The sequence below is a fragment of the Bubalus kerabau genome, chromosome 4 (assembly GCF_029407905.1).
Source record: "Bubalus kerabau isolate K-KA32 ecotype Philippines breed swamp buffalo chromosome 4, PCC_UOA_SB_1v2, whole genome shotgun sequence".
Taxonomy (NCBI): Eukaryota; Metazoa; Chordata; class Mammalia; order Artiodactyla; family Bovidae; genus Bubalus; species Bubalus kerabau.
In genome coordinates, this window is record NC_073627.1 from 7,602,049 (window position 1) to 7,628,401 (window position 26,353).

Here is a 26,353-nt window from a genome sequence, read left to right on the forward strand (position 1 = left end):
TCAGAAAGTCCCCAGGGTGGAGTTTTTATTTTGGAACACAAGATAAGACATCCCTCCTTTCTGCTAAGAGCGGCTTTTCTATCACACAAGAGTTCAGAATGTCTCTTCTCTATTTCTGATCCTTAGGAACAATCTTGAAAGTGAAAGTGTTAGTCATTTCAGTTGTATCCAACTCTTTGTGACCCATAGACCATAGCCCGCCAGGCTCCGCTGTCCATGGGATTCTCCAGGCAAGAATACTGGAGTGGTTAGCCATTGCCTTCTCCAGGGGATCTTCCTGACCCAGGGATCAGACCCAGATCTCCCGCATTGCAGGCAGATTCTTTACAGTCTGAGCCATCAGAGAAGCCCCAGGAACAGTCTTACCCCCTCCCTAACTCCGAACCTGTCCTTAGAGGTTCTTCAGTAAAACCAGTGAGCCGGTCACCTTTTGTTGGTGCTGCACTGCACCCACTCAGGAAGGGGCCGTGTGAGTTTGTGATCCCAGTGGATTATTCAGGGAAGGGCTGACGCTGGGCAGGGGAATCTGAGGGACTGAAGCGGCCCTTTTCCCTACTGATGTAAGGTCACAGGACACTCATGAGTGATAACCTTAGCGTTCAGATGAATAAGTTACTAGGAGGTTTTAGGGGGATGCTGAGCTTCCCAGGTGGCGCTAGTGGTAAAGAGCCCGCCTGCCAGCCCCGGAGACATAAGAGACGCAGGTTTGATCCCTGGGTCGGGAAGATCCCCTGGAGAAGGGCATGGCAACCCACTGCCTGGAGTGTTCTTGCCTGGAAAACCCCATGGACAGAGGAGCATTGGGGACTACAGTCCACGGGGATGCAAAGAGTCAGACACCACTGAAGCGACTTAGCACACCTGCGCAGACCACACTAGCTGAACCTAAAGGAGAGAATCCATGTCTAGAGAATAACGTGGACAAAATCAGTGGCTGACAATTCTTAGTCTATATGTGAGCACCAGCCCTTGACAAAGCATTAGTCAATTCATAGGAGATTATATACAGACAGAGCATAAATCCATGTTGGCCCAAAGTCACCAATTGTCCTCGTGGGAAGCACCGCCTACTGTTCTGATTTGGGGCACTCACATGTCCTTTCTTTTATGAAACTATGGTCATAACAGATGGTTTAGTAGAAACTGTCTTAACTAATTCTTTTTTTTTTTTTTTTGGCCATGCCCTAAGGCATGTGAATATTAGTTCCCCTCCCAGGGACTGAATCCTGCAGTGGAAGTGCAAAGTCTAAACCACTGGACCACTAGGGAAGTTCCAAACCAATCCCTTTCTTACCCAACTTATTACAGCAACCAACACCTTTCAATCTCTTGGTGAAAATACTGTCTTTGTGCCTGTGGCAATGGGTAGATTCTCTTGAAGGCTCCCTTGCTTCTGCTCTTCACGCATCACCCATTAAGATACGTGTTTAACAAGAGTCAGCTGCATCCAGCCCAAACCTGTTTAGGCCGGTCATACCTGGGAATTATAATTATGCAATTTGATGAATTCATCCATGAACAAACCAATTAAGAGTATAAACAGAAACAATATTGACCAATGGCAGGGAGTGTAAACAAAAAAAGTTATTTCTACAAAATTGAGGAGACTTCCCTGGCAACCCAGTCTTCCACCGCAGGTGGCGTGGTTGGTTCAATAACCCTTCAGGCTGTGTGGTGCGACCAAAAAAGTTCTTTTAATTTTATAAATAAATAAATAAATTGAGTGTTAGGGTTAGGGTTAAAGCATATCATTTTTTAACAGCAAATTAGAAATGAGGGAGACTGTAAAATATTCATAATGAAAGCATACAAATGAAAAAGGATTTTGCAATCAGATTGCTTCATCAGTATCCATAATGTCTTGCTCCATGTCAGGGAAACTGGAACTCGAAACTCCAGGACCAGACAACGTGTGTAGTTCGTGCAGAAAAGGCGATTAATCCCTTTTCCTTTTTCAGGAGATTCATCAGCAAAGAAAAGGCTTAGATCTACATCCTGATACTGTTAATAGCCAATGATGACACATTTAGATATTTTGAGCCAAAGAAAGCATTTAGAGAAAGAATATATCTTTTGTGTGATTCCTTGATAGAACCAACTTTTCCAGTAAACAGACCGTTAACAATTCCAGTTACATTGGGTAAGAATACACCTACTGGGTAAGATAAAAGCCTGACCGCTATATCAGTCCCTCCTGGTCTAAAAAGTTCTTATATGTGAGGGACCACCCTGGTGGCCCAGTGTTTAATTCTTCCCCTTCCAAGGCAGGGGGTGGGGGTTCCATCCCTGGTCAGGAAGCTAAGATCCCACATGGCCCATGGCCAAAAAACATAGAAAACAGAAGAAAAGAGAAGACATAACAAAGAACAAAACATAGAAAAGAGAAGCAATATCGTAACAAAGTCAATAAAGACTTTAAAAATATAGTATGCTTCTTAACAAGTCTTGCCCTTCTTTAAAAAATAAAATAAAATAAAAAATCACTGATGCATGAAATCACCTGATTTTAGCTGCCTGGTCCTTCCAAGATCCAGTGGCTATGAACTCTGTTTTCAAAGTATCCAACAAAGGTAGTCTTCAGCATCACTTCAGTCTAACATATATATATATATATATTTTTTTTTTTTTTTTTTTTTTTTTTGACCATGCTATACAGCATGTGAGTTCTTAATTCCCCAACCAGAGATCAAACCTGCATTGGAAGCACAGAGTCAGACCACTGGGCAAGTCCCAATCCAATGTATATATATTAATGGTATATGACTCTCAACTGACCCTCAGAAGGGCTTGGTCCATTCAGAACAGACCTGTGGTTGGCAAGGAGGAGGGAGGGCAGGAGAGGGATGGACTGGGGTCTGGGGTTAATGCAAACTCCCATAGGATGGGCACACAATGAGCTCCTGCTAAACAGCACAGGGAGCTGCATTCACTATCCTGCAATAAGCCATAGAGAAAAGGATATTTTAAAAGAATATATATGTATAACTGAATCACTTTGTTGTACAACGGAAATTAACATAACATTGTAAATCAGCTATACTTCAGTTTAAAAAAAAAAACGTTGGGGGAGGGGCTCTGTCTTCTGAAAGCCAGAAATACACATGTATTCTCAAAAGGAGACTATCCAAACCCTCCAATGTTTTATAAAGTGGAATCTTTAAATATTAATGATTCAAAAACCAAAGGAGGGAAACTCCGGCACCGTCGTCAGGCTATAAATAACTGGGCACTCAACCGGAATTGAGTGGTTAAACATCTTGGAGTTTGTCCTAACAGAGCGTGCTTTCCTGGGAAATGGTAACTGCCACCCTCACTCGGGCCAAATGAACCTTATCTGAATTTTCTCTCCCTTGCAACCAAGGTGCTAGTCCAGAACCCAAAGTCTGCCGTAGCAAAGTCTCTATGGAAAAGCCGAATACAGCTGAGACAACACCAAGATGGTTATCTCTAAACATTAAGAAACGGTTTCCTTCGGTCCTCTTGCATGTGTTTGCCTCCCTTCCCCCACCCTGACCATTTGTCCAGCGCTCTCAAGCTTGAACAAATTAGGCTGGATTCAAGACAGATTCCTGCAGTCATGACCCAACACCGGAAGAACTTAAGTGCCTCCTGTGAGGATCACCACTCAGAAGTCCTCTGCCTGGCTAACTATAGAATGGACTGGACAAAGTTTACAAATACCAGGGCCTAGTCAACTCCATCTCTAAGGACATGAAAAGATCCCTTTTCAGAATGCCATCCATCCAGATGACTGGAATCTGGGATTAAAAAAACTTTATATCCAGCGAAACATCTGGTAGGTGCCTATTTTAAAGGCTGACTGAGGTAAATAAAAGTTAGATGGACAGGAGAAAGGCCAGCATGGACAGAGCAGGGCAGTCAGGGGAAGAGTAGCCAGAAAGAGGGTCCTGGGGCAAACAGGGAGCCGTGGCTGCTGGGAGGAGGATAGACTCAGGGGCAGAGAACAAGAGGACTCCCGGCCAGGGACTGGACTAATTTGGCAACCATGGAGATGACAAGCTAAAGCAGGAGTCAGAATTCCAGAGAGAGTGGGGTTGGGACCCTAGGATAAAGTCAGTAAGTCCGGCATCTATAATATACATTTTTTTAATTTGGCTGTGCTGGGTCTTAGTTACGGCATGCAGATCTTTGCTGTTTAACTGTGGCGTCTGAACTCCTAGCTGTGGCATGTGGGATTTCATTCACTGACCGGGGACCAAACCCAGACCCCCTGCATTGGGAGCTCAGAATCTTAGCTACCAGACCACCAGGGAAGTCCCAGTCCAGCATCTATAGATACTCACTGACTATCCCTGTGTGAGTAACTGTGTACGTGTGTGCACACACACACACACACACACACTCACTCACACACACTGTTCTCCTTATACAGAGTCCAGGTGGTGGCCCAGACTCTGGACTCTGGAGCCAAATGCCCAAGTTCAAATTTCAGTTCATCCACTTGCTAGGGGTAAAACTTGGTAAGTCACTGACCATCTCTGTGCCCAGATTCCTCATCTGTAAGGTGGAGACAGTAATGAAAGCATCTTCTTAGGGTTGTAACAAGGAGTAAATTAGTTACTGCAGGTAAAGCATTTAGGGACGAGTACCTGTCACAAGAGTATATTTTTCCTATTGCTCCTGTAACAAATTACCACAAACACAGTGGCTTCGTGAAAATAATAATTTATTCTCCTGTAATTGTGGAGGCCAGAAGTAGAAAATCAGTCTCACTGGGCTGAAGTCAAGGTGTCGGACGGGCTGACTCTTCTGGGCACCCCAGGGAAGGCTCCGTTCCTGCCTTTTCCAGCTCCTGGAGGCTGTGGTATTCCCTGGGTCCTGCCCATATCGTCCTGACCTCTGCTCCTACCGCCATCACCATCTTCTTCTCTGTGACCCTCTCACTTCCCTCTTATAAGGACCCTTGGGCTTATTTTTAGGGCCCAGCTGGATAACCCAGAATAATCTCCCCATCCCCAGATCCTTGACTCCATTACATCTACACAGTCCCCTTTGCCCCAGAAGGTAATGTTCCCAGGTTCTGGGGATTTGGATGCAAATAACTTCAAGGACCACTATTCAGTCCACCATTCATGATAAAGTGAAAGTGTGAGTCACTCAGTTGTGTCCAGCTCTTTGTGACCCTGTGGACTGTAGCCTGTCCACGGGACTCTCCAGGCAAGAGTACTGAAGTGGGTTGCCATTCCTTTCTCCAAGGGATCTTCCCAATCCAGGGATCAAACCAGAGTCTCCCACATTGCGGGCAGATTCTTTACCGTCTGAGCTACCAGGGAAGCCCACCACCCATGATAAGCAATAAATAAAAGTGAACTACTGTTGTTACCATTATCGTCCTGCTTACTCCCTAAGCAGCTCCAGATTGTATCCTCAACCCTGTCTCAAGCTGTGTGGGAGAGAACAGAATGTGGAAAGACCCCTGTCTAGCCCTCAGAAGCTCCCTGAGACCAGACCCCATGCCATCAGACCAGAGCTGGCCATGATGCCAGCTTCATCAGTCAGAGACCTCAGTCACTGGCTGGTCCCCTGAGGGGACAGAGGGGGCAGAAAGCAGACAAATGGAACAGGAAGGAACTCAGAGGTCCCGAGGGGGCTCAGAGAGGGGCCTCTGGGGCTGAGGCTAAGGCTTTCTGATGGTGCTATACTCCGTGGACTTCTCGAGGATCCTGCTGGGAGCGGGGGTGTTGAGATGCTCCATGTTGCTGTAGATTGGCTGTTCATCCGAGGTGTCCAAAGACAGAGCCGCGTAGGTGATGCTGTCCCTGGAAACCTCAGCCTGCAGTGAAGATGTCTTCGGGGTTAGAGGGGTGTAGGGGATGTTGTCCCTGAAAACATCAGCCTGCAGTGAAGATGTCCTTGGGGTTAGAGGTGCTGGCTGGAGGCTGCCCACATGTGGAGGAGGCCTTGGAGGACCCCAAGGAGACAGACCCTCCAGGACTTCTGGAGGCTTCTCCCAGGCCCTCCAGCCCCTCCTCCCTCCATTCAGCCAGGCACCCTGAGTAGCAGAAGGTGCTCTCCCTCAATTCTGTGCCAGGGCAGCACATTTTGCACAGAATACCAGGTCACTCGGCCGCACCCAGCATATGGACCGTGTCTGACTGGGCTCTGAGTCTCCAGTGCTGAGGTCTGGTATGGAGGTGATGCCAAAGGCCAAAAGCCTGCAGGGGCTCTGCCAGCCAGTCTTTCGATGGCTGCATGTTTGCTCAGCGCCCACCTTCCCACGTGGGCGAGAGAAAACCCAGCCTCAAAGGAGGAGGCAAAAGCGGGTCTGGTCCGAGCCCCACAGCAGCCTCAGCGAGCACATACCGTATTGGCATAGTCCCCGTCCCCTGAGTAGGCCTGCGGGGAGGAGGGGGCCCTCCCAGAGGCCTTCTTCCGGGAGGAGCCAGAGGGCTTTTCAATCTGCTGCAGGTTCAGGTCTGCGTAGCAGATGTCGCTCCCCGGGGGCTGAAGCACCTAGGAGACGAGACTCAGGTTTCTCTTCCATGGAGGGACACGTGGCTCCCAGCTTCCTCTGCAACCTCCACTTCCTCTCAGCCTCCCACACCTGCCCCCTCCCAAGCCCCCTCCCTTCTTGCTGATTCCAGCATCTTCCTGGGCCCCTTCCCAGCCCTTGCAGCTGGGTTGTGAGCATACGGGCACTTGGACACAGGGATTGTCTGAGGCACTTGGGCCTCGGTGCTCCTGGGAGATGGAAAACAAGAAGGGCAAGGTGTCCAGTGTTTCTGCTCTGACCTCAGGGACTCTCTTACCTGCACTGGGGATGTCCCAGCAGCTAAAAGACAAAAACAACCAGAATTAGAAAGCCCATTCAGAGACTCACCCGTGCCCCCAGGTCTGGGGAAGAAATGAAGTGAATTAGACTTCAGGCTCAGAGAAAAGAGTGAGTGAGTGAGTGTGTGTGTGTGTGTGTGTGTGTGTGCACAAGCGCACATGCACGCTCAGTCTCTCAGTTGCATCCAATTCCTTGCAATCTTGTGAACTGTCGCCCCACCAGGCCCCTCAGTCCATGGAACTTCCCAGGCAAGGATACTGGAGCGGGTTGCCATTTCCTACTCCAGAGGATCTTCCTGACTCAGGGATCAAACCCGCATCTCCTGACTTGCAGGCAGATTCTTTACTGCTGAGCCACCTGAGAAGAGACCTGGTTCTAATTCTCATCCTTCAGATGACAAATAAGGAGACCTCAGTCCATCTATTCCCCACATCGCAGAACTGTGTGATCAGTTGCTCAGGTGGCCCTGCCAGCTATCAACTCCTCTAGGATTAGGCTTAGCCTAAAACTTCTGGAATTCTGCCCATAACTCCACCATTTCTTGACCTGCCTGTCATCTTTCAGGGGTCAACTCAAGTCACACATACTTTCCGCAGCTACACAGGCTGTCGAATCCCTCCCTTGCCGGCTCCCAGGGTATTTGATTTGTGTGTGTCTCATCACCCTTCTGTGGTAAAGAATCCACCCGCCAGTGCAGAAGACCCAGGTTCGATCCCTGGGTCCGGAAGACCCCTTGGAGAAGGAAACGGCAACCCACTCCAGTATTCTTGCCTGGGGAAATCCCATGGACAGAGGAGGCTGGTGGGCTACAGTCCCTGGGGTCACACAAGAGTCGGACACGACTGAGCGACTAAACAACAAAACAACAACAGCCTTGTCCCATTGAGTTCTGGTTAGTCTTTGGGTGGGATGTGGGCTGCTAGGTGGCCGAGCCTGTTCTATGCTTTCCCGGTGCTGGCTGTACCAGGCACACAAGCTCCAGCAGCACAGCTTGCTCACGAGACAGGATTGTTCTAAGCTGCTCACCAAGTGAAGCACTTGAGCTGAGTCAACACTGTATGGACCAGCTTTCAGCTGGTTCTTATTTCTTTATCTCCCTGCCATCTCCTGCACCTAGTTTTGGAGACTACAAAGAAATAATATAACTGCCCCCACCCGGTTTTTAGGTGGGACAGAATGTATTTAGGTCACAGACAATACATTTGGGAGAAAATATGATGAGCCAAGAGTCAGGGCCCCGTGAGAGCTTGGGTGCCGCTGGATTCTGAGAAGGAGAAGGCGCAATCATTGTAAGAATGTGGAAGTGGAGCCAGACAGGAAAAGGGTTGGTTGAGGCCAAACCTCATGACTGACAAGTGCAGACTCGTGAGCAGGGGCCCTTCCCTAAAGGGTAAATTTACATAGAACAGGAGGGTAGCTTGAGAAAAGGCTGGAGAAGAGGAAGAGCAAAAATAGGCCTGGGGTCATCCCTGGTAGCTCAGTGATAAAGAATCCGCCTGCCAATGCAAAGCCACATGAGTTCGATCCCTGGTCCTGGAAGATCCCACATGCCTTGGGGCAACTAAGCCCATGCACGACAACTGTTGAGCCTGTGCTCTGGAGCCCAGGAGCCACAACTACTGAAGTCCTCACGCCCTGAGCCCGTTCTCTGCAACAGGAGAAGCCACCGCAATAAGAAGCCTGCAACTAGAGAGTAGCCTCTGCTCGCCGCAGCTAGAGAAAAGCCTGAGCGGCAACCAAGACCCAGCATGGCCAAAAATAAATAAAAAGAGGAGTGGCCACCAACATTTCTGAGGAAACCCAGAGGACTGTATGTGTGTGTCCGAGCACGCGTGTGCATTCACGTGTGGGCGGTGTTTGCGCGTGCATGTGTGTCCATGGGTTCATGCGCCTGTGTGTCGATTCGCTCGTGTATGCATACCTTCCTGTGGGTGTCTCCCCTGCCCCCACATCAACTTAGTCCCTCTGTGACAACCCCAGGAAGTGGTGGTCAAAACTCTAAAGGGTGTGGGTACCCTAGAAGGGCTGCCTGCCTAAGGCCATCGTCACCTCTGCCACCGAGAGCCAAATCAGGAAATGGACAGGGAGGCAGAGCAAAGAGGCAAGAAGAACAAGGAGGGATGTTCAAGGCAGACTGTCGTTGAAAGCTCCTGGGCTTACCTCCAAGCTCCAGCCCCTCAAACCGCCAGCTGCTGAGGCCTTCGGGACAGCGACCCTTCGGGAGTCTGCAGGTGATCCGTGGGTCCGAAGGCTCCGGGATGACCACGCGGGCCATCAACCCTACGCGCTGCTACTCAGCCCAGCCCAGCCCAGCCCAGCATCAGCCCGGTCCCCTCACCTTTCTTCGGTCGCTTCGCCATTCTCCAAGCCACAAGCGAGGCCACCATGGAGAGAAGCAGCAACACGGCAAAGATGAGAGGAAGGAGGACACTGAGCCTCAGGCCATCGCTGATGGAAACGACAGAGGAGGCCCCTGTGGCTGACCTCCCCCCTTGACCTTATCCCACCCACCCGGGGGCAGAGATGGCCACACACCTTTAGACCTTCTGACTGCAGGGCTGTGGTTTCCAGCCTAGGAAACCCCTACTCCTGGGGGCCCTCAAAGATTTTTTTTTTTTTTTCCCTTTTCTTGGCCGCACCGCAGGGCTTATGGGATTTTAGTCCCCTGACCAGGGATTGAACCTGCTCCCTCCACAGTGAAATCATGGAATCCTAACCACTGAACCATCAGGGAGTTCTCCAAAGATGTTTTTTTAATATTTCATTTATTCGCGCTGAGTCTTAGCTGCAGCAGGCAAACTCTTAATTGCAGCACATGGGATCTAGCTGGGATCAAACCCAAGCCCTCCACATTGGGAGCACAATGTTCTAGCCACTGGACCACCAGGGAAGTCCTGGTTTTAAAAAAAGAAAAAAGAAAAGACGGAGAGGAGTGTTCCACACAGTGCTTCTGTGGGTCTGCAGGCCGAACAGAAATTGCGTGGCAAAGGCTCTGGGAAGGCTTTCCTATTTTTCTGCTCGCACCCTGTACAGGCTGAACAGCGTCCTTCACCCAGTAGTTCACTCAGAACCTGAGATCCGTTTGGAAGCAAGATCTTTGCAGAGGTCGTCAAGTTAAGACGAGGTCACGCTGGATCAGGATGGGCCCAAGGCAAGTGACTGGTGTCCTTATAAAGGATAAATTGGTGGTCCAGTGGCTAAGACTCCTCACTCCCAATGCAGGGGGGCCAGGTTCAATTCCTGGTCAGGGAACTAGATCCCACAGCTGGCAACTAAGAGTTTACATACCGCAACTAAGACTCAGTGCAGTCAAATAAATTAATTAAAAAGGGGGAGGCGGAAATCGGGGCACATGGACACACAGGGAGAAGGCCATGTGATGTCAGAGGCCAAGGTTGGCATGACGCTGCCACAAGCCAAGGAATGCTCAGCTTACCGGCAGCCCCCAAAAGTGAGGAGACTGGCCTGGGACAGACTCTACTTTAGAGTCCCAAGAAGGAGCCAACCTGCCCACACCTTGGTTTCATTTCTGGCCTCCTGAGCTGTGAGAGCAAGTGAGAGGGGGTGCTAGCATCCTTGAGCCCAAGAGTGCAGAAACAAGCTCTGGCTGGGACCTGGGACTACAAAGGGTGCCCCCTTCCGCAGAGTTTGGGCCCCATGGTCCATGAGGAATGGCAGCCTCGGAGCTGACTTACCTGTCATTGGAGTGGTGGCCGGTCGCAGCTGAGAAGTGAATATTATCTTTTGTGTTGACGGTGGAGGCGGTGGGAGGGGTGGTCGGCACTGTAGTTGGTGCTTGGCACAGAGACCAGGTTACACACCACTCTGCCTGCTCACCCGCCCGCCACCCTACACGTGGCTCTGAGTCTGGGGGATGGGGGTTTGGGGAGCATGGACCTCCCTATCCTGAGTGTCTGGAGCAGGGCCAAGGGAGGGGCCAACAGCCCAGACTGCTCATATTTCCCTGGCCTCCAGGAGACTCAAAGCCTCAGAGGCAGTGGGGCTGGCACAGGTCCAGGGAGGTTAGAGGTGCCCAGGGTCACCTCAGGCCAAGGGCAGCTGGAGGGCAGCAGAATTCAAATGCTCCAGCTGCTCGTGACGGGGCCGCGGCCAGTGCCTCCCCCATCTACTTATCCACGAGGACAGGAGTAGAATGGGGGCTACCAGGCAGCTGACACAGCCAAGATCTGCGACTTCAAAGGTCAGGACCAGCCCTGAGCAAAATCCCGAGGTTCAGGAAGAGCCTGCACTTGGAGGACGTTATTAAGCTCCCACAATGGGGACAGTTCTTAGGAATGTTGTCAGGATTGAATGAGATGATGTACGTGTTGTACTTTACAAGTATAATGAGCCTCACAGGTTCCAGGTGTGAGTGTGGGGGGACAGGGCGGGGCGGTGACTGTTGACTGTGTACCCAGCCCCCCTGCCACACAGGTGCCCCATGAGCTGGTGCCATCTATCTGAGGATCAGCAGAAGCAGAGCCCAATAGGTAAATTATGTCAAGCCAAGATTGCTGAGCTAACATGCCCAGGAGTGTTTGCCTTCTAGAAGGATTGAGGAAGAGAGTGTTCTTCAACTCAGATGTATAAATGGCTCATGATGGGGTTTCATGCACCAGAAATGCAGCCTTCTGACTGTGAGGCCCTTTCCAGACCCCAGAATTAAGCACAGCATCCCCCACTGGGCTAGAACTTCCCCCTGATTTGGGATATGGAACATGCGGTGGGCATGGCAGCTCTGAAGTCCCAACCCCAAATTCCAGAAAGAGCAGGAACACCCCCAGGGCAGCAGGGGTCCCAGGAAAGTGCTGGCAGGAATCGGGGTCTCCAGGTCCCATAGAGGAGGGTCCCTTGGCCCACAGGCTGACACTGGTCCCACCACCTTCATCTCCTTGGGAGCAGACTCGGGCACTGACTGTGCGCAGGGAAACGGGGTGCTGGGAAAGCCCGATCCCGGCCTGGAGGTGGCCCTGGAGCCAGGAGAGCGTCAAGGGGAAGCCCGGCCCCTCCCAGCCCAGGTGGTCAGCGGGGGCTCCGTGAGCCCTCAGGACTCCCCCACCCCTGGGACATTCCCTCTGAGGGACAGTTGGGTCCCTGGACAGAGCAGGCCCTGAAGAGACACGTCCACACACACACATACTCTTACCTGGGTCAATGGTCACTTCTACTGGGTTCCCCAGGTCAGTTCCAGTTCTCTCAATCCCACACCAGTAAGTGTCTGTATCGTCTAGCCTGAGCTCCTCCAAGGTGATGGTGAAGGAGCGGTCTTTCTGGTTGTCCCTGATGGACACGCGGTCCTTCTTCACCTCCTTCTCTGATCCAGTGGTTTTAACAACAAAGGGACAGTTGTTCCAGGCAGCCCCCCGGCACCACCACTTCACGTGGCGCTCATACCCAGGGTCGTATCGACACCGCACAGTCAGTGAGCCCTGCTCCACACCTCTCACTGCTCTGGGACCCGAGATGGCAGATGAGCCTGGAAACACAAATCCATGTACCTGTCACCTCCCGCCCTGGGGGCAGGGCCACAGCCTCCTGCATTGTGAATAGTGCAACCAGACCCAAGGGCCTCCTGAGCAGAGTAACAGTCAAGGAAGACAGACCAAGACAGACTTTTTGTCCTTCAAAATTCTAGCCAAAGTCACCAAGAAAATCCCATGAAAACAGAACTACAGATCTCAATGAAACAAAAACATTGACACAGAGCAAGAGTACCTTCCTATAATTAACCCCTCTTCCCCTGTCTGGTGGGCTGCCACCTATGGGGTTGCACAGAGTCGGACACGACTGAAGCGACTTAGCAGCAGCAGCAGCAGCAGCCCCTGCCTGTAGCCAGTAAGCCTTTCCATTTCCAGCAATGTCCGTTTGCAGCCATCCCTGTGTTATTCTGGTCTGATGGGGAGGAAAGAGCAAAGGACTTATTTGCACAGAAGATGACTCTGTACTGTCGACCTCAGGAGCCCCAGGGGAAACATCCCCATCACCCAGCTCTGGAGAAACTGTTCCTAATGGTTCTAATTATGTCTACTGGTTCTGTAGTAAACCAGCCTGGTAGGAAAGTGAAAAAGTGAAAGTGAAGTCTCTCAGTCCTGTCCAGCTCTTTGCAACCCCATGGACTGTACCCTACCAGGATCCTCCATCCATGGGATTTTCCAGGCGAGAATACTAGAGTGGGTTGCCATTTCCTTCTCCAGGGGATCTTCCCGACCCACCTTTGAAATTGACCAAAAGAGTAATGCCGATCAGTTTCCCAGTGCTCTGGAATTTTTATTACCCAGATCCCATTTCTTCCCACTGAATTGCTTTGGCTGCTTTGTCAAAAAGCAAATATGTGAGTTCTTTATGGATGTTCCATTCTGTTCCATTGATCTATCCTTATGAAGTTCCAATACTCTGGCCCCTTGATGTGAAGAGTTGCCTCATTAGAAAACACTCTGATGTGGGGAAAGTTTGAAGGCAAACACAGAAGGTATCAGCATAGGATAGATGGTTAGATAGCATCACTGACTCAATGGACATGAATTTGAGTGAATTCCAGGAGATGGTGGAGGACCAAGGAGCCTGGTGTGCTGCAGTCCATGGGGTCACAAAGAGTTGGACACGATTTAGCCACTGAACAACAACAAGAATGCGAATCCATACTGTCTTGAATACTACAGCCCTGCAGGAAGGCAAGTATTATAGAGAAAAGCAGAAGCATTTTCTGATATATATGATTTTCTTGCTCTTTCTTCCATTTCCTCCTCTTTGAAAGATTGGAGATACAGAGAAATATTTCTTTACTGTAAGGAAACAACACCTCAAGCATCATGAGGAATGGCAGCCATCGTGTCAGAAGCCGGGAAGTGGTGAGGAGCTCGGCAGTCTGGAGAGCAGACGCCCCTGGATGGGGTTGAGGGACAACTTTCCCTTTGTCCTCATGCAAGAAGCAGGCGATGGGGTTTCAGATCCTTACACTTTTGAGGAGTAGCTCAAATCTGGGTGAAATCTCTCTTTGAAACACCAGCTTAAATAGAAACAATAGCAACCTAGCCTGGGCCTCCCAGACCCATCTGCTGGCAGACCAGTTGTGTTCTGCTTAGGGATATTTTAGAGCACTAAATGCATGTATTAGAAAAGTAAAGAGGACTTTAATATATCAAACATTTATTTAAAAAGTTAAAACAAAAAACAGAAGGAGGAGTAGAAAGACAGAAAAAACTAGAAGAAAGGAAATAATGAAGGTAATAAAAATTAACGAAGTAGAGAGGCTTCCCTGGTGGCTCAGTGGTAAAGAATCTGCCTGCCAATGCAGGGGACCCAGGTTTGATCCCTGACCACATGCCACATGGTCAACACACATTTGATTTTCTAAAAACTCTTAGCAAACTAAGAGTAGAACTTCCTTTATCTGATGAAGATTATTGAGTAAAAGCCTCAGCAAATACCGCAATGATTGTGAGATATTGGTGTATACTTTATAATCATCAACCTGGACACTGATTCTGTATCCACTTTTCTGTATGTGTTATCCACCTGTACATGTTATTTTCTGAAATTCTGACCAACGAAGTGAGACACAGAAAAATATAAAATATATCATTTTGAGGGAAAATAATAACATTTAGGGAAAATATTTAAATCTTCAATTTAAAAGGATTTTCATTTTTAATGGAATTCAGTAGAGTGGCTAAAAACACAATAAATGTGTTAAAAATCAGTGGCTTTCCTGTAAGCCACTAACAAGTAATTGGAAAACAAAATGGAAAAGTGCTCACTTACAATAGCAATAAAAGTGTACTAAATACCAAGGAATAGCTTGAACAGAAACAATTAGGACTTATAGAAAAAAATCATACACAAACACTTTGAAATTTTCTTGACTGACATAAAGGTTTACGCATAAAAGAGCTATATTATAATTCTGAATGAAAATGCTATATATTGCAAAAATTTTCTTCCTTTCCAAATACATTTAAAGATTTAACTCAAAAACCCCCAGAACATTTTTAGAACATGTACATTTTTTTCTGATAATCTCTGTCTATACATAGGTGTAGTATATATGTGTGTGTGTATATATATATGTCTATGCATGCATGTGTAATAAATATTATATGTAATGTATGCTAGAGGTTATCTGAATAAATGAAGAGACAAGAATTTTTAACATCTGAAATTTGAGCAATGAGTAAGGACTTGCCTGCCAAATATTAAAATGGTACCAGGCCTAATAAAGAAGCCAGCTTGGAAATCTAACAAGACTAGGTGAGCACCTCAATCAAACACAGTTAAGAGCCTAAAAACAGACCTAGTCTATTTAAGAATTTTATATGCCATAGAAAACTATGGCGAAAGTGAAGAAAAATTAAAGAATCTCTTGATGAGGGTGAAAGAGGAGAGTGAAAAAGCTGGCTTAAAAACTTAACATTCAAAAAACTAAGATCATGATATCCGGTCCCATCATTTCATGGCAAGTAGATGGGGAAACAGTGAAATCAGTGGCAGATCTTATTTTCTTGGGCTCCAAAATACTGCAGACAGTGACTGCAGCCACAAAGTTAAAAGATGCTTGCTCCTTGGAAGAAAAGCTTTGACAGTGTATTAAAAAGCAGAGACATCACTTCGCTGACAAAGGTCCAGATAGTCAAAGCTATGGCTTTTCCAGTAGTCATGTACAGATGTGAGAGTTGGACCTTTAAGAAGGCTGAGTGCCAAAGAATTGATGCTTTTGAATTTTGGTGCTGGAGAAGACTCTTGAGAGTCCCTTGGACAGCAAGAAGATCAAACCAGTCAATACTAAAGGAAATCAGTCCTGAATATTCATTGGAAGGACTGATGCTGAGGCTTCAATACTTGGACCACCTGATGCAAAGAGCAGACTCATTGGAAAAGACCCTGATGCTGGAAAAGATTGAAGGCAGGAGGAGAGGGGGATGGCAGAGGATGAGATGGTTGGATAGCATCATCGACACAATGGACATGAGTCTGAGCAAACTCCAGGAGATAGTGAAGGACAGGGAAGCCTGGGCATGCTGCAGTCCATGGGGTCGCAAAGAGTCGGACATGACTGAGCAACTAAACAGAAACAATATAGAAAACTAAAACAGTAAACAGGAAAGGGAAGAGTGAGGGCATAACCCTCTCCCGCCGCCTCTCGGTGCACTCCATTAGGTAAATATAGAGAGATTAAGGAGGTCAGCCTGTTGATGAAAGTGAAAGAGGAGAGTGAAAAAGTTGGCTTAAAGCTCAACATTCAGAAAACGAAGATCATGGCATCTGGTCCCATCACTTCATGGGAAATAGATGGGGAAACAGTGGAAACAGTGTCAGACTTTATTTTGGGGGGCTCCAAAATCACTGCAGATGGTGACTGCAGCCATGAAATTAAAAGATGCTTACTCCTTGGAAGGAAAGTTATGACCAACCTAGATAGCATATTAAAAAGAAGAGATATTACTTTGCCAACAAAGGTCCGTCTAGTCAAGGCTATGGTTTTTCCTTCCAGTGGTCATGTATGGATGTGAGAGTTGGACTGTGAAGAAAGCTGAGCACTGAAGGATTGATGCTTTTGAACTGTGGTGTTAAAGAAGACTCTTGAGAGTCCCTTGGACTGCAAGGAGATCCAACCAGTCCATTCTAAAGGAGATCAGTCCTGGGTGTTCTTTGGAAGGGGAATGATGCTAAAGCTGAAACTCCAATACTTTGGCCACCTGATGCGAAGAGTTGACTCATTGGAAAAGACTCTGATGCTGGGAGGGATTGGGGGCAGGAGGAGAAGGGGACGACAGAGGATGAGATGGCTGGATGGCATCACTGACTCAATGGACGTGAGTTGGAGTGAACTCCGGGAGTTGGTGATGGACAGGGAGGCCTGATGTGCTGCAATTCATGGGGTCGCAAAGAGTCAGACACGACTGAGCGACTGAACTGAACTGAACTGAAGGAGGTCAGCATAAAACAGGAAAGCATTTTTAAAACTGGAAGAAAATAGAAATGAATATTTATAAAATTTCTAGATGACAGGGAGCAGTTTCGAAAATTAAAATTAACGAAGGACAGGAAACAAAAATCGAACGTGCACTTGCTGCCTTGGAAGTCAGAGTCTTAACCACTGGGCCCCCAGGGAAGATACTATTCCCAATAGTGTCTCTCTTGATTAAGAATGTATAGAAGAAAAACATTTAGGACTCCATTTGGAAAACTGATGAGACATAAGAGGCAAGTCCCAAAGAAGAAATTCAGTGGCTAATAAAATTCAAGTGTTCAATTTAAACAACGTAACAAACAAGAAATGTGGAAGACAACACCGCTTGTCATATATCGATTCAACCAAGTGTTGATGATTCACGTTTTGCTGACCAAGGCCAGGGGGTCCAGGCACTAGGAGAAGATGCTGGAAGGAAGGTAACTGGTTCAAACACACAGAAAGCCATAAGGCAGTTTCATGTGTCAAACAGAGGCATGCCCTTTGATCCAGTAATGATACTTCTAGGATTTAGTCCTCAGGAAACAACCAGAGAGGCACACAAAAAGGGTGTGCAAAAAGATTCGTTACATAGTGAGCAAAAATACAGGAGACAAACCACTTCCATCAGTTGGGGAAATAAGTACATAATGAGATAATGCAAACACTGATAATGAGGCTTAGAAATATTTTTAATTATGTGGAACATTCTCATATGAAGTGAAAATTAGGGCTTTTTTAAATCATGTACAGTATAATATCAACTAACTTTTTAAAATGCATAAAAAAGATCAAAAATAAGCTAGAATGTTAACAACTGGTTGCCTTGAGCATTAAGACAGACATGAGGTTTTTTATTTTTCCTAATTCTTCATTTTTTTTCTGTACTTCACTTTTTTTTTCCTGTACTTTTCCAAGTATCAATAATAAGAACTTATTACTTTCAAAGCAGAGACATTACTTTGCCAACAAAGTTTCATCCAGTCAAGGCTATGGTTTTTCCTGTGGTCATGTATGGATGTGAGAGTTGGACTGTGAAGAAGGCTGAGCGCCGAAGAATTGATGCTTTTGAACTGTGGTGCTGGAGAAGACTCTTGAGAGTCCCTTGGACTGCAAGGAGATCCAACCAGTCCATTCTGAAGGAGATCAGCCCTGGGATTTCTTTGGAAGGAATGATGCTAAAGCTGAAACTCCAATACTTTGGCCACCTCATGCAAAGAGTTGATTCATTGGAAAAGACTCTGATGCTGGGAGGGATTGGGAGCAGGAGGAGAAGGGGACGACAGAGGATGAGATGGCTGGATGGCATCACTGACTCGATGGACGTGAGTCTGAATGAACTCCGGGAGTTGGTGATGGACAGGGAGGCCTGGCGTGCTGCGATTCATGGGGTCACAAAGAGTCGGACACGACTGAGCGACTGATCTGATCTGATCTGATTACTTTAAAAATCATAGAAAAACAAATGTCTGGACAGGGCTGTTCAATAGTGTGGTGGTTTAATAGTAACAGCCCCTAAAGAAGTCCTAACCCCCAAAACCTGTGAACACAATCAGCCTTACATGGCAAAAAAGGTCTGTGCAGGTGTGATTGAATTAAGGAAAGTCCTTATCAGAGGGAGGCAGGAGAGTCAGGGTCAGAGAAGGAGAGATGATCGTGGAGCGGGGGCTGCAGTGATGTGGGGCCACATCCCAGGGAGATCGGGCAGCTTCTGAAAGTTAGACGAGTCAAGGGGTTGAATTCTCCCCCTAGAGCCGCCAGGAGAAATGTTGTCCTGTTGACTCATTTTAGACTTCTGATCTCTAGACTGTAATATAAATTTGCGTTCTTCTAATCCCCTATGTTTGTGGTTGTTTGTCCCAGAGCCCTAGGACTCTAACATAGGTGGCCACCTCATCTGTAGTTGCCACGACTCTAATGGCTTGTAGAGCATTTAGTTTTGGGCTTCCTTGGTAGCGCAGTGGTAAAGCACCCGCCTGCCAGTGCAGGAGACGTGGGTTCAATTCCTGGGTCAGGAAGATCCTCTGGAGTAGGAAATGGCAACCTGCTCCAGTATCCTAGCCTGCAGAATTCCATGGACAGAGGTGCCTGGTGGGCTACAGTCCATGGGGTCCCAGAGAGTCAGATACAATTGAGAGACTGAGCATGCCCGCATTGACCCTTGAACCATCTGTCCACTCCCTTCTCAGACCCCTCTTTGGGAAGCCCACTCCCCATCAACCTTGGCAGAGTACTGGCTCTGCTTTGGGGAACCGTCCTAGCCCAGAGGCAGCCCGGAGCTCCAAGAAGCAGCACCTTCACTGGGCATGGCTACTCACAGCCTGGATGATGGAGAATAATCCTAGATCAGGTGGAAACTGAGCTGCAGGAGGGAGGTGACTGACTCAGTGTTAGTAAGCAACAGGCGGGACTAGAGCCTGCCTCCAGCTCAACAGGGGACATCAGCTAGTGTCCACTCTGGGTCAACACATCTGGGGTCTGGTCCACCTCTGCCACCACTTACGGTGAGGCCAAGTGGGACAAGGCAGCTAATTTTTCTCTGAAAAAAAATTTTGTTATTGCTGCTTAGTCGCTAAGCCGTGTCCAACATTTTTGCAACCCCATGGACTGTAGTCCAATAGGCTCCTTGGTCCATGGGATTTCCCAGGCAAGAATATTGCAGTGGGTTGCCATTTCCTTCTCCAGGGGATCGTCCCGACTCAGGGATCCAACCTGCATCTCCTGCATTGGCAGGCAGATTCTTTATCACTGAGCCATGAAACAGAGTTATTAAAAGTCTTGCTTCTCACAGAAAATGAATTGCTATAAAGCCCCGAGGAAAGTTCTGGGTTGTTTTCTGCGTACTTTTGCAACAGTGAGCTCTCAAGAAGAAGGAAGCAGTGCTGGTTAAATGTGTTGCTTGTGATCGGAAGTCCTATGGTTGAGGCTGGTCACAGGTTGGCACCAAGGTTCACAATGGTGACTAGGTTCTTATCAGCACACAGCTGTGCCGGTTCTGCTTCAGACAAACATTCCTGCTCTGTCTTAATCCCTCCCAAACCATGTACATACACATACTCTCACATCTGCTAGCCATCAAGTTCCCCTGTTCCAGATGTCAGGGGGAAGAACAAAACCCTCTATATGCCTTCCCCACCTTGCTTGTCAGTTTGTCCCCTAACTTCTCACCCCAGATCTACCTCCTCTGTTTCCACACCGAAACTCAAGGCTGAGCATCCACAAGCCATCTCCAGCCACCTACGAGCCACATGTCTCTCTCCTCCTCTAAGACCTTTTCCCCTAACAGAGAAAAGCAACCTCCCCACCAGTGGCTCAGTGGATAAAGAATCAGCCTGTAACACAGGAGACAGAGGACGTGGGTTCAATCCCTGGGTCAGGAAGATCCCTTGGAGGAAAAAATGGCAACCCGCTCCAGTATTCTTGCCTGGAGAATTTCCTGGACAGAGGAGCCTGGTAGACTACAGTCCATGGGGTCACAAAGAGCACACAGCAGAGAACCTCCCAATCAGCCCCAACAGGAGCATGTGGGGCCTGTAACAAAGGCCTTCTGTTCCTCAGAGTACCAAGGTCAAGCTCATTTCCATATGAGAGCCTTGCTGTCCCCTGTGCCTGAGAAACTTCCTTGATCTGAAGTACCTGCTCCTTCTTGTCCTCCAGTTCTCAGCGAAGGTGGCTCCCCTCAGAGGGCTCCTTCTAAGCCCACCCCATCGAAAGCACTCCCCCCGCCCCCTGAGTCGGGGCATGGCGCTTAGCTTTGCTCACAGCATGCATCGCTGCTTATAAGTATCATTTCCATTTCTACGCCCGATGGACTGAATGATCAAAGCAGACCATGGGAGACAGTCACAGGTCACAAAGGACTGTCCAGCTGTCGTGCCATCTGGAGCCTCAGATCCAAAGGCGACCACAGAAAGTTTTCTCAGGAGACCATAACTGCTCCTAAGTCTTCTCTCTGCTCTTTGATTATTTTCTTATTGAGATATAATTCACACATCACGCAATTCACTCTTTTAAGTTGTACAGTTCAGCGGTTTTGTGAGATACTCACGAAGCTGTACAAACATCACCATTAATTCCAGAACATAGTCATCTAAGAGAGAGGGGTCTCTCTCCTAAGAGAGACCCCGTATGAAGGAGTCCCTCCCCCTAACTCGCTCCCCAGCCCCTGGGGACAACTAATCTACTGTCTCTATGAAGTTACATATTCTAAACATTTCGTATGCATGGAATAATATAACATACACCCTTTTGTGTTTGAATTCTTTACCTAGCTTAATGTTTTCCAGATTTATCCAGATTGTAGCACATGTCAGTACCTCCTTCATTTTTATGACTAGTGTACCATGGTATGAGTACACCAAGTTTTAATTTATCCATCCATCAGTTGACAAGCACTTAGACTGTTTCCGCTCTTTACCTCCCATGAACTACGTTGCCGTGAACATTTGCATACACGTTTTTTACATGGACGTATGTCCTTCATTCTCTTGGATATATACCTAGGAGTGGAATTGCTGGCTCATGTGGTAACCACATGTTTAATATTTTCATGAATGTCAAATTGCTTTCCAAAGTGGCTGCACCATTTTACAATCCCATGAGCAATGTCCTCTCCAGGTAATGTTAACAGCCTCAATTGTTTGATTCTATAAAGTAGAAGGACAAAGATTGGGGGGGTGGGGTGGGATGGGCATTATAGGAATCACTGTTCCCTGTCCATTAGATGCATTCACTCATTCAACCAATACTCACTATTTGTCTCAACTGCACCTGTCGTGGTTGTAGGCACAAAAATCCTGGCCCTCCTGAAGTTTATATTCTATCAAAGTGAGGGAAGGGAGAGGATAAAGCATGGAGAAAAGTAATGCAAGGGAATTGCTTTTTCTTCTTCTTCTTCTTTTTGGCCACACCGCGTGGCATGTGGAACTTCCCCAACCAGGAGTCAAACACAAGCCCCCTGCAGTGGAAGTGCAAAATCTTAACCACTGGGCCATCAGGGAAGTCCAGAGAATGGCTCTTTTCATTAGGGTCATCAATGATGGCTTCAATGAGAAGCAAAAATGGGAAGGAAGTGAGGACTGGAGCCTTGGCTCTCTGAAGAAGAGCACTGTGCAGATTGAACATCAAGGGCTGAGGGCCTGTGGTGGGAGCATGCCTGGTATGGTCAAAGAACATCGAAGAGGCTGGGATGGCTGGGGTGGGTTGAGCCAGAGGGAGCAGAGTGCAAGAGGAGACCGGGAGATGGTGTGGAGGGAGACCCAGATGGTACCACCTGGTGGCCTCTGTAAGGACTTTGGATTTGTACTCTAGGATGGAGGTCATTGGACAGTTTTGACCAGAGAAGAGACAGGATCTGGCTTACATTTCAAAGGCTCACTATGAGATATGAGAGAAGTGATGGATGCCCCTGGGGTTCTGCCTGAGCACCTGAAAAGATGGAGTTGCCAAACACCTAGATGGGAGAGAAAGGAATTTGACAGAGGAGATGTGGTCAGGCCACATTTGAAATAACATCTGGGACTTCCCTGGCGGTCCAGTGGTTGAGGTTCTGCAGGGACCCAGGTTCCTTCCCTGGTCCAGGAACTGAGACCCCACAGCTCAGGGTATGGACAAAAAAAAAAAAGAAATGTCAACATCTGAGTGAAGAAGTCGAATGGAGAGCTAGATAGAAGATTCTGGAGCGCAGGGAGATGTCCAGGCTAGGGATACAAAAATGGGAGCCATCTCAGAGAGGAGGTGAGATCAACAAGAGGCTGACTCTAGAGACAGAAGGTGCTCAGACACTGAGCTCTGCGGTCCCCCAACCTGTCCAAGCCAAGAAGACCCCCTTGACTTTTAATCACAGTGAGATCCATGGGACTTCCCTGGATGTCCAGTGGTTAAGACTCGCACTTCTAACAAGTCTTAACCATGGGTTCAATCCTTGGTTGGGTGACTAAGATCCCTTGTCCTGCGTGGCATGGCCAAAAAAACAAAAAGGTCTCCATCAACTTCAAGTTGACTTCAACCCTCTGTCTCTGCTCACATCCTAGCCCCCTTTTCCTCCTCATCCTACCATGCTTAGCTTCTCTCGACCTTTCCATTCTATTTCTTTCTTCCCCAAAAGCCTAGAACCATCTCTTCCACTCCATCAGGCAAATCCCCTGCTTCCCTTCCTTCCAGGTCCCCTTCACCCTCACCCCTTCTCCAGAGGCTTCCCTTGCTCATAACACTTTCTGGAAGGTGAGAGCAGGGGTGCATACTCCCCACTTCTCCTGAGCACCCAGGGCGCCTCTGCTTCTCCCCCACCAGTGGCAGCCACCAGTCTGTCCATTCTAAAGGATCAGCCCCCAGAGGTCAGGAGTTATGCCTGGTGCTGGCTTCATCGTGAAGACCACGCTCCACCTTCTGCGTTGGCTGTGTGGGCCCTGAAACACTGAGCGCAGGGTTGAGTGGATGAAACACACACTCACAACTGGAGGAACTGCTTAGAAACAGAGCTGGTGCCTCAGCAGGACGCCTTGCTGAGCCTGCTCTTTCCTCTGCCAGGCACTTCCTCCTGCCCCCATCAACTTTCCCTGGGCAAACAGACCCGCGGCCCACTCACCTGAAAGCTGGAGGAAGAGGCAGAACAACAGCGGCAGGTGCATCTTGTCTTCGCACGGCTTCAGGTGCAGCGTGTCAGGGAGAACCAGCTGCAGCCTCCTTTGCTTCCAGCCCTTCTGCTTTCGCTTACTCTCACTCTCGCACTTCCTCCTTTGGTCCTTTCCCACTGGCAAATCAGATGAAAAGCGGAAGGAGGCAGGATGGGTGAAATTTCAAGGCCATGCAAGAAGCGATCGTGAATAAGCTTTTGAGAAATACCTCCCTGGCCGGAGCCTCGACGGGTTCTCTAAAAGGAGAACTCTGCTCCTTCTCAGCCTTGAAGGTTGCAGACCCGCTGGGTCTGAGCAGCTTTTACTCAGTCCTTCTCCCCTGGTGGGAAGATTGGGATAGGGGGAGCCTGGTACCACTGGAGAAGTTGTGGAGAGCCGAGACTGATGGACACAATGGCCTACACGTGGGATTTCAAGCATAGCTGAATGCTCAGGAGCCCGGAAGCTCAGGAATTCTACTTAATCACAGTGGTGCTTGGGCCAGAGTCACAGGAGAGATTCTAGATTCCAAGCTAGACCAGAGATGGGAAGCAGAGGATGAGGAAGTATCAAAACCCACACAACTGGGACTTCCCTGGTGGTACAGGTTCCAGTACAGGGGGCAAGGTTTCGATCTCTGGTTAGGAAACTAAGATCCCAGGCGGCTCATGGGGCAGCCAAAAAAATTTTTTAATAAATACATTAATTCATTAAAAAAAAAAAACAGAGTACCTACTAAAAGAAAAGGGCTCAAAGAGTAGGAATATGTGATCAGGGAACTCCTGGTCCAGTGGGCAAGAGGGGCCTCTGTCCTGAGAACATACCAGAAACTCTTATCACTGTGCCCAGCTTAGAAGGTGAGCATCTGTGAATATCGATTCTAGGCTGAATCCTCCAGAAACTTGTCAGTCATACCTTCCTGAAGAAACCAGCTCATTGTTCATGGCTATCCACCCCCAGCACCTCACCCCCTCAATACACACTGCAATGACTACCTCTTACAGTGGCCGTAAAGGATGCACCCACCAGCTCCCCCGTCTGACTCCCTTTCTGTGTTGTCAGAGTTGCCATCCTTCCCTCCCTTCCCCTATCAGAGTCCCAGCAAGACCTGGGATGAAGCCCAGAAATTAGGAAAGGACCAGACCTTTCTCAGATTTTGTTCCTGGAGGCACTTTTGCCGTGTGCCCCGCGTACCTGGTGATGTCTCGGGGACCGAGTGAGTCCCCAGGAGAGATCTGAGCCCCTCGTGTCCTTATCGGGAGTGACTAGGTGTCAGAAGGGTTACTTGCACAGGAAAATGCAGCAGCTGATAAGCAAGGGTTTTCCAGGATGTGGCCAGAATTGGCTTCTCACATTACATCCTTCCAGGCGGTCAAGTCAGGTCAATGATACAGAGTGAGAACTCACTCAGCCCTCCGTCCCTACCCTGCTGCTCGGCAGAGCCATCCTCAGCCTGTGACCCTGAATAGCTATCCTGAGAGACATCTGGCCTCAGCAAACAGAGACATCATTTGGCTTCCAGGGGAAATGACCGATGAGTTAAGTAAGATGGGGCACCCTGGAAAGCAAGGGGCACATGCTTTGAGGGGTGTGGGGTGATCTTTCCTTTCTCGGGCACAGTCAGTAAGAAGCGAACAGTCTCTGAGCTGCTCCAAATTTCAGCCTGTGTCCTGACCCTCTGATCCTGGGCCTTCCTGGGTCAAAAACAGAGATTCTGCTTGGAATCAACCAAAGAGAATTCTCTGGGGACATCCCTGGTGATCCAGAGGTTAAGATACCTTCCACACTTCTAGGGAAGATGCCAATTTCTTTGTATCTTGATTGGGGTAGTGATTACATTGGTATATATATTTGTTAAAACTCTTTCACTTATACCCTACAATGTGCGGCTTTTATTGTACATAAATTATACCTCAGTAAAGTTTATTAAAAAGAAAGAAAGAAAGACTTCACCTTCCAACGCAGCCGGTGCTGGCTTAATCCCTGCTCAAGGAGCTAAGACCCCACATACCTCATGGCCATAAAACAGAAACAAAAATATAACAAATTCAATAAAGACTTTAAAAGCGGTCCACATCAAAAAAAGAAAGAATTCTCTGAATGTCTCTAAGTGACAGCGAGTCTATTCCTCTTCACAAATGCCTCTGGGGACTAGAGGAGTGTCAGGCTCTTCTGGGAGCCCCGTGTTTTCAATGACCCATTTGAGGCTCTCCTCCTGGCTTGGCCATCGACATCTGCACGAGTCTGTTACCTCGCTGGGCTCCCACATCTCCATGTGTGAAGGAAGGGATTGCACGGATCATCTGAGATTCTCCTGCTCTGAAGCACCTGTGTGTGTGACTGTGTCACGCGTGCATGTATGTATGGGCACATGTGTGGTGTGTCCATGTTTGTGCCTGGGCCCGTGTGTGGGAGCTGTGTTACGAGTGTGCATTGTACCGTGTGTGCTAGTGTTACGTGTGCACAGGTGTTGTGGTTCAGTTGCTATCACTCTCTGCAACCCCACGGACTGTGGTACACCAGGCTCCTCTGCCCTCCACTATCTCCAGAGTTTGCTCAAATAATTCATGTCCACATGTGCAGTGTGTGTGTGTTGATGCAATCGTTGGGTTGTCCTGATGACTAGGAACAGAAACGCGCTCAAGCTGCCTCTCTAGGTCACATTGGGCTTACAAACTACAATCTTTTTCTGGACTCAATCTTTTCAGGAGCTTCCCAGGTGGCGCTAGTGGTAAAGAACCCACCTGCCAGGTAGGAGACCTCAGAGATACAGATTTGATCCCTGGGTCAGAAAGATCCCCTGGAGGAGGGCATGGCAACCCACTGCAGTATTCTTGCCTGGAGAATCCCATGGACAGAGGAGCCTGGCGGGCCCCAGTCCGTGGCTCACAGAGAGTCAGACACGACTGAAGTAAGGGCACGCAGGCAGGGGGAGGAGCCCCTGTATGGGAAAGGCCGGTATCACTGGGTCTCTCCCACTCTAGAGAAAGTCCACGAGAT

General features: G+C 48.4%; 2 protein-coding genes across 4 annotated transcripts in view; one reads left to right on the forward strand and one right to left on the reverse strand.

Moving 5' to 3' along the window:
* The window catches only part of RAB37 (RAB37, member RAS oncogene family), a 68,050-nt gene that overhangs the window by 14,621 nt on the left and 27,076 nt on the right, over window positions 1-26,353 (forward strand). The gene's annotated exons all lie outside the window — the stretch shown is intronic.
* CD300LF (CD300 molecule like family member f) lies at window positions 4,671-24,893 on the reverse strand. Of its 3 annotated transcripts, none has more exons than XM_055575066.1 (7): window positions 23,326-24,893; window positions 11,940-12,269; window positions 10,489-10,516; window positions 9,132-9,241; window positions 6,771-6,793; window positions 6,325-6,474; window positions 4,671-5,857 (listed from the first exon to the last, which is right to left on the reverse strand). In XM_055575066.1, exons 1-7 carry the CDS (start codon window positions 23,366-23,368, stop codon window positions 5,639-5,641), a joined length of 903 nt encoding a protein of 300 aa, XP_055431041.1. In that variant the 5' UTR covers window positions 23,369-24,893; the 3' UTR covers window positions 4,671-5,638. The 3 variants fall into 3 exon arrangements, with proteins under 3 accessions (XP_055431041.1, XP_055431040.1, XP_055431039.1); XM_055575065.1 differs by having other exon boundaries at window positions 4,671-5,794; window positions 10,489-10,588; XM_055575064.1 differs by having other exon boundaries at window positions 10,489-10,588.

What these genes read in the sequence shown, in the direction of transcription:
- CD300LF (XM_055575064.1), bottom strand. Translation starts at nt 23,368, where the DNA reads ATGCACCTGCCGCTGTTGTTCTGCCTCTTCCTCCAGCTTTCAG. An exon ending in GGCGAAGCGACCGAAGAAAG is followed by an intron (nt 6,794 to 9,131) that starts GTGAGGGGACCG and finishes TTTGTCTTTTAG; the next exon opens with CTGCTGGGACATCCCCAGTG. An exon ending in ACGGGGACTATGCCAATACG is followed by an intron (nt 5,858 to 6,324) that starts GTATGTGCTCGC and finishes TCTTCACTGCAG; the next exon opens with GCTGATGTTTTCAGGGACAA.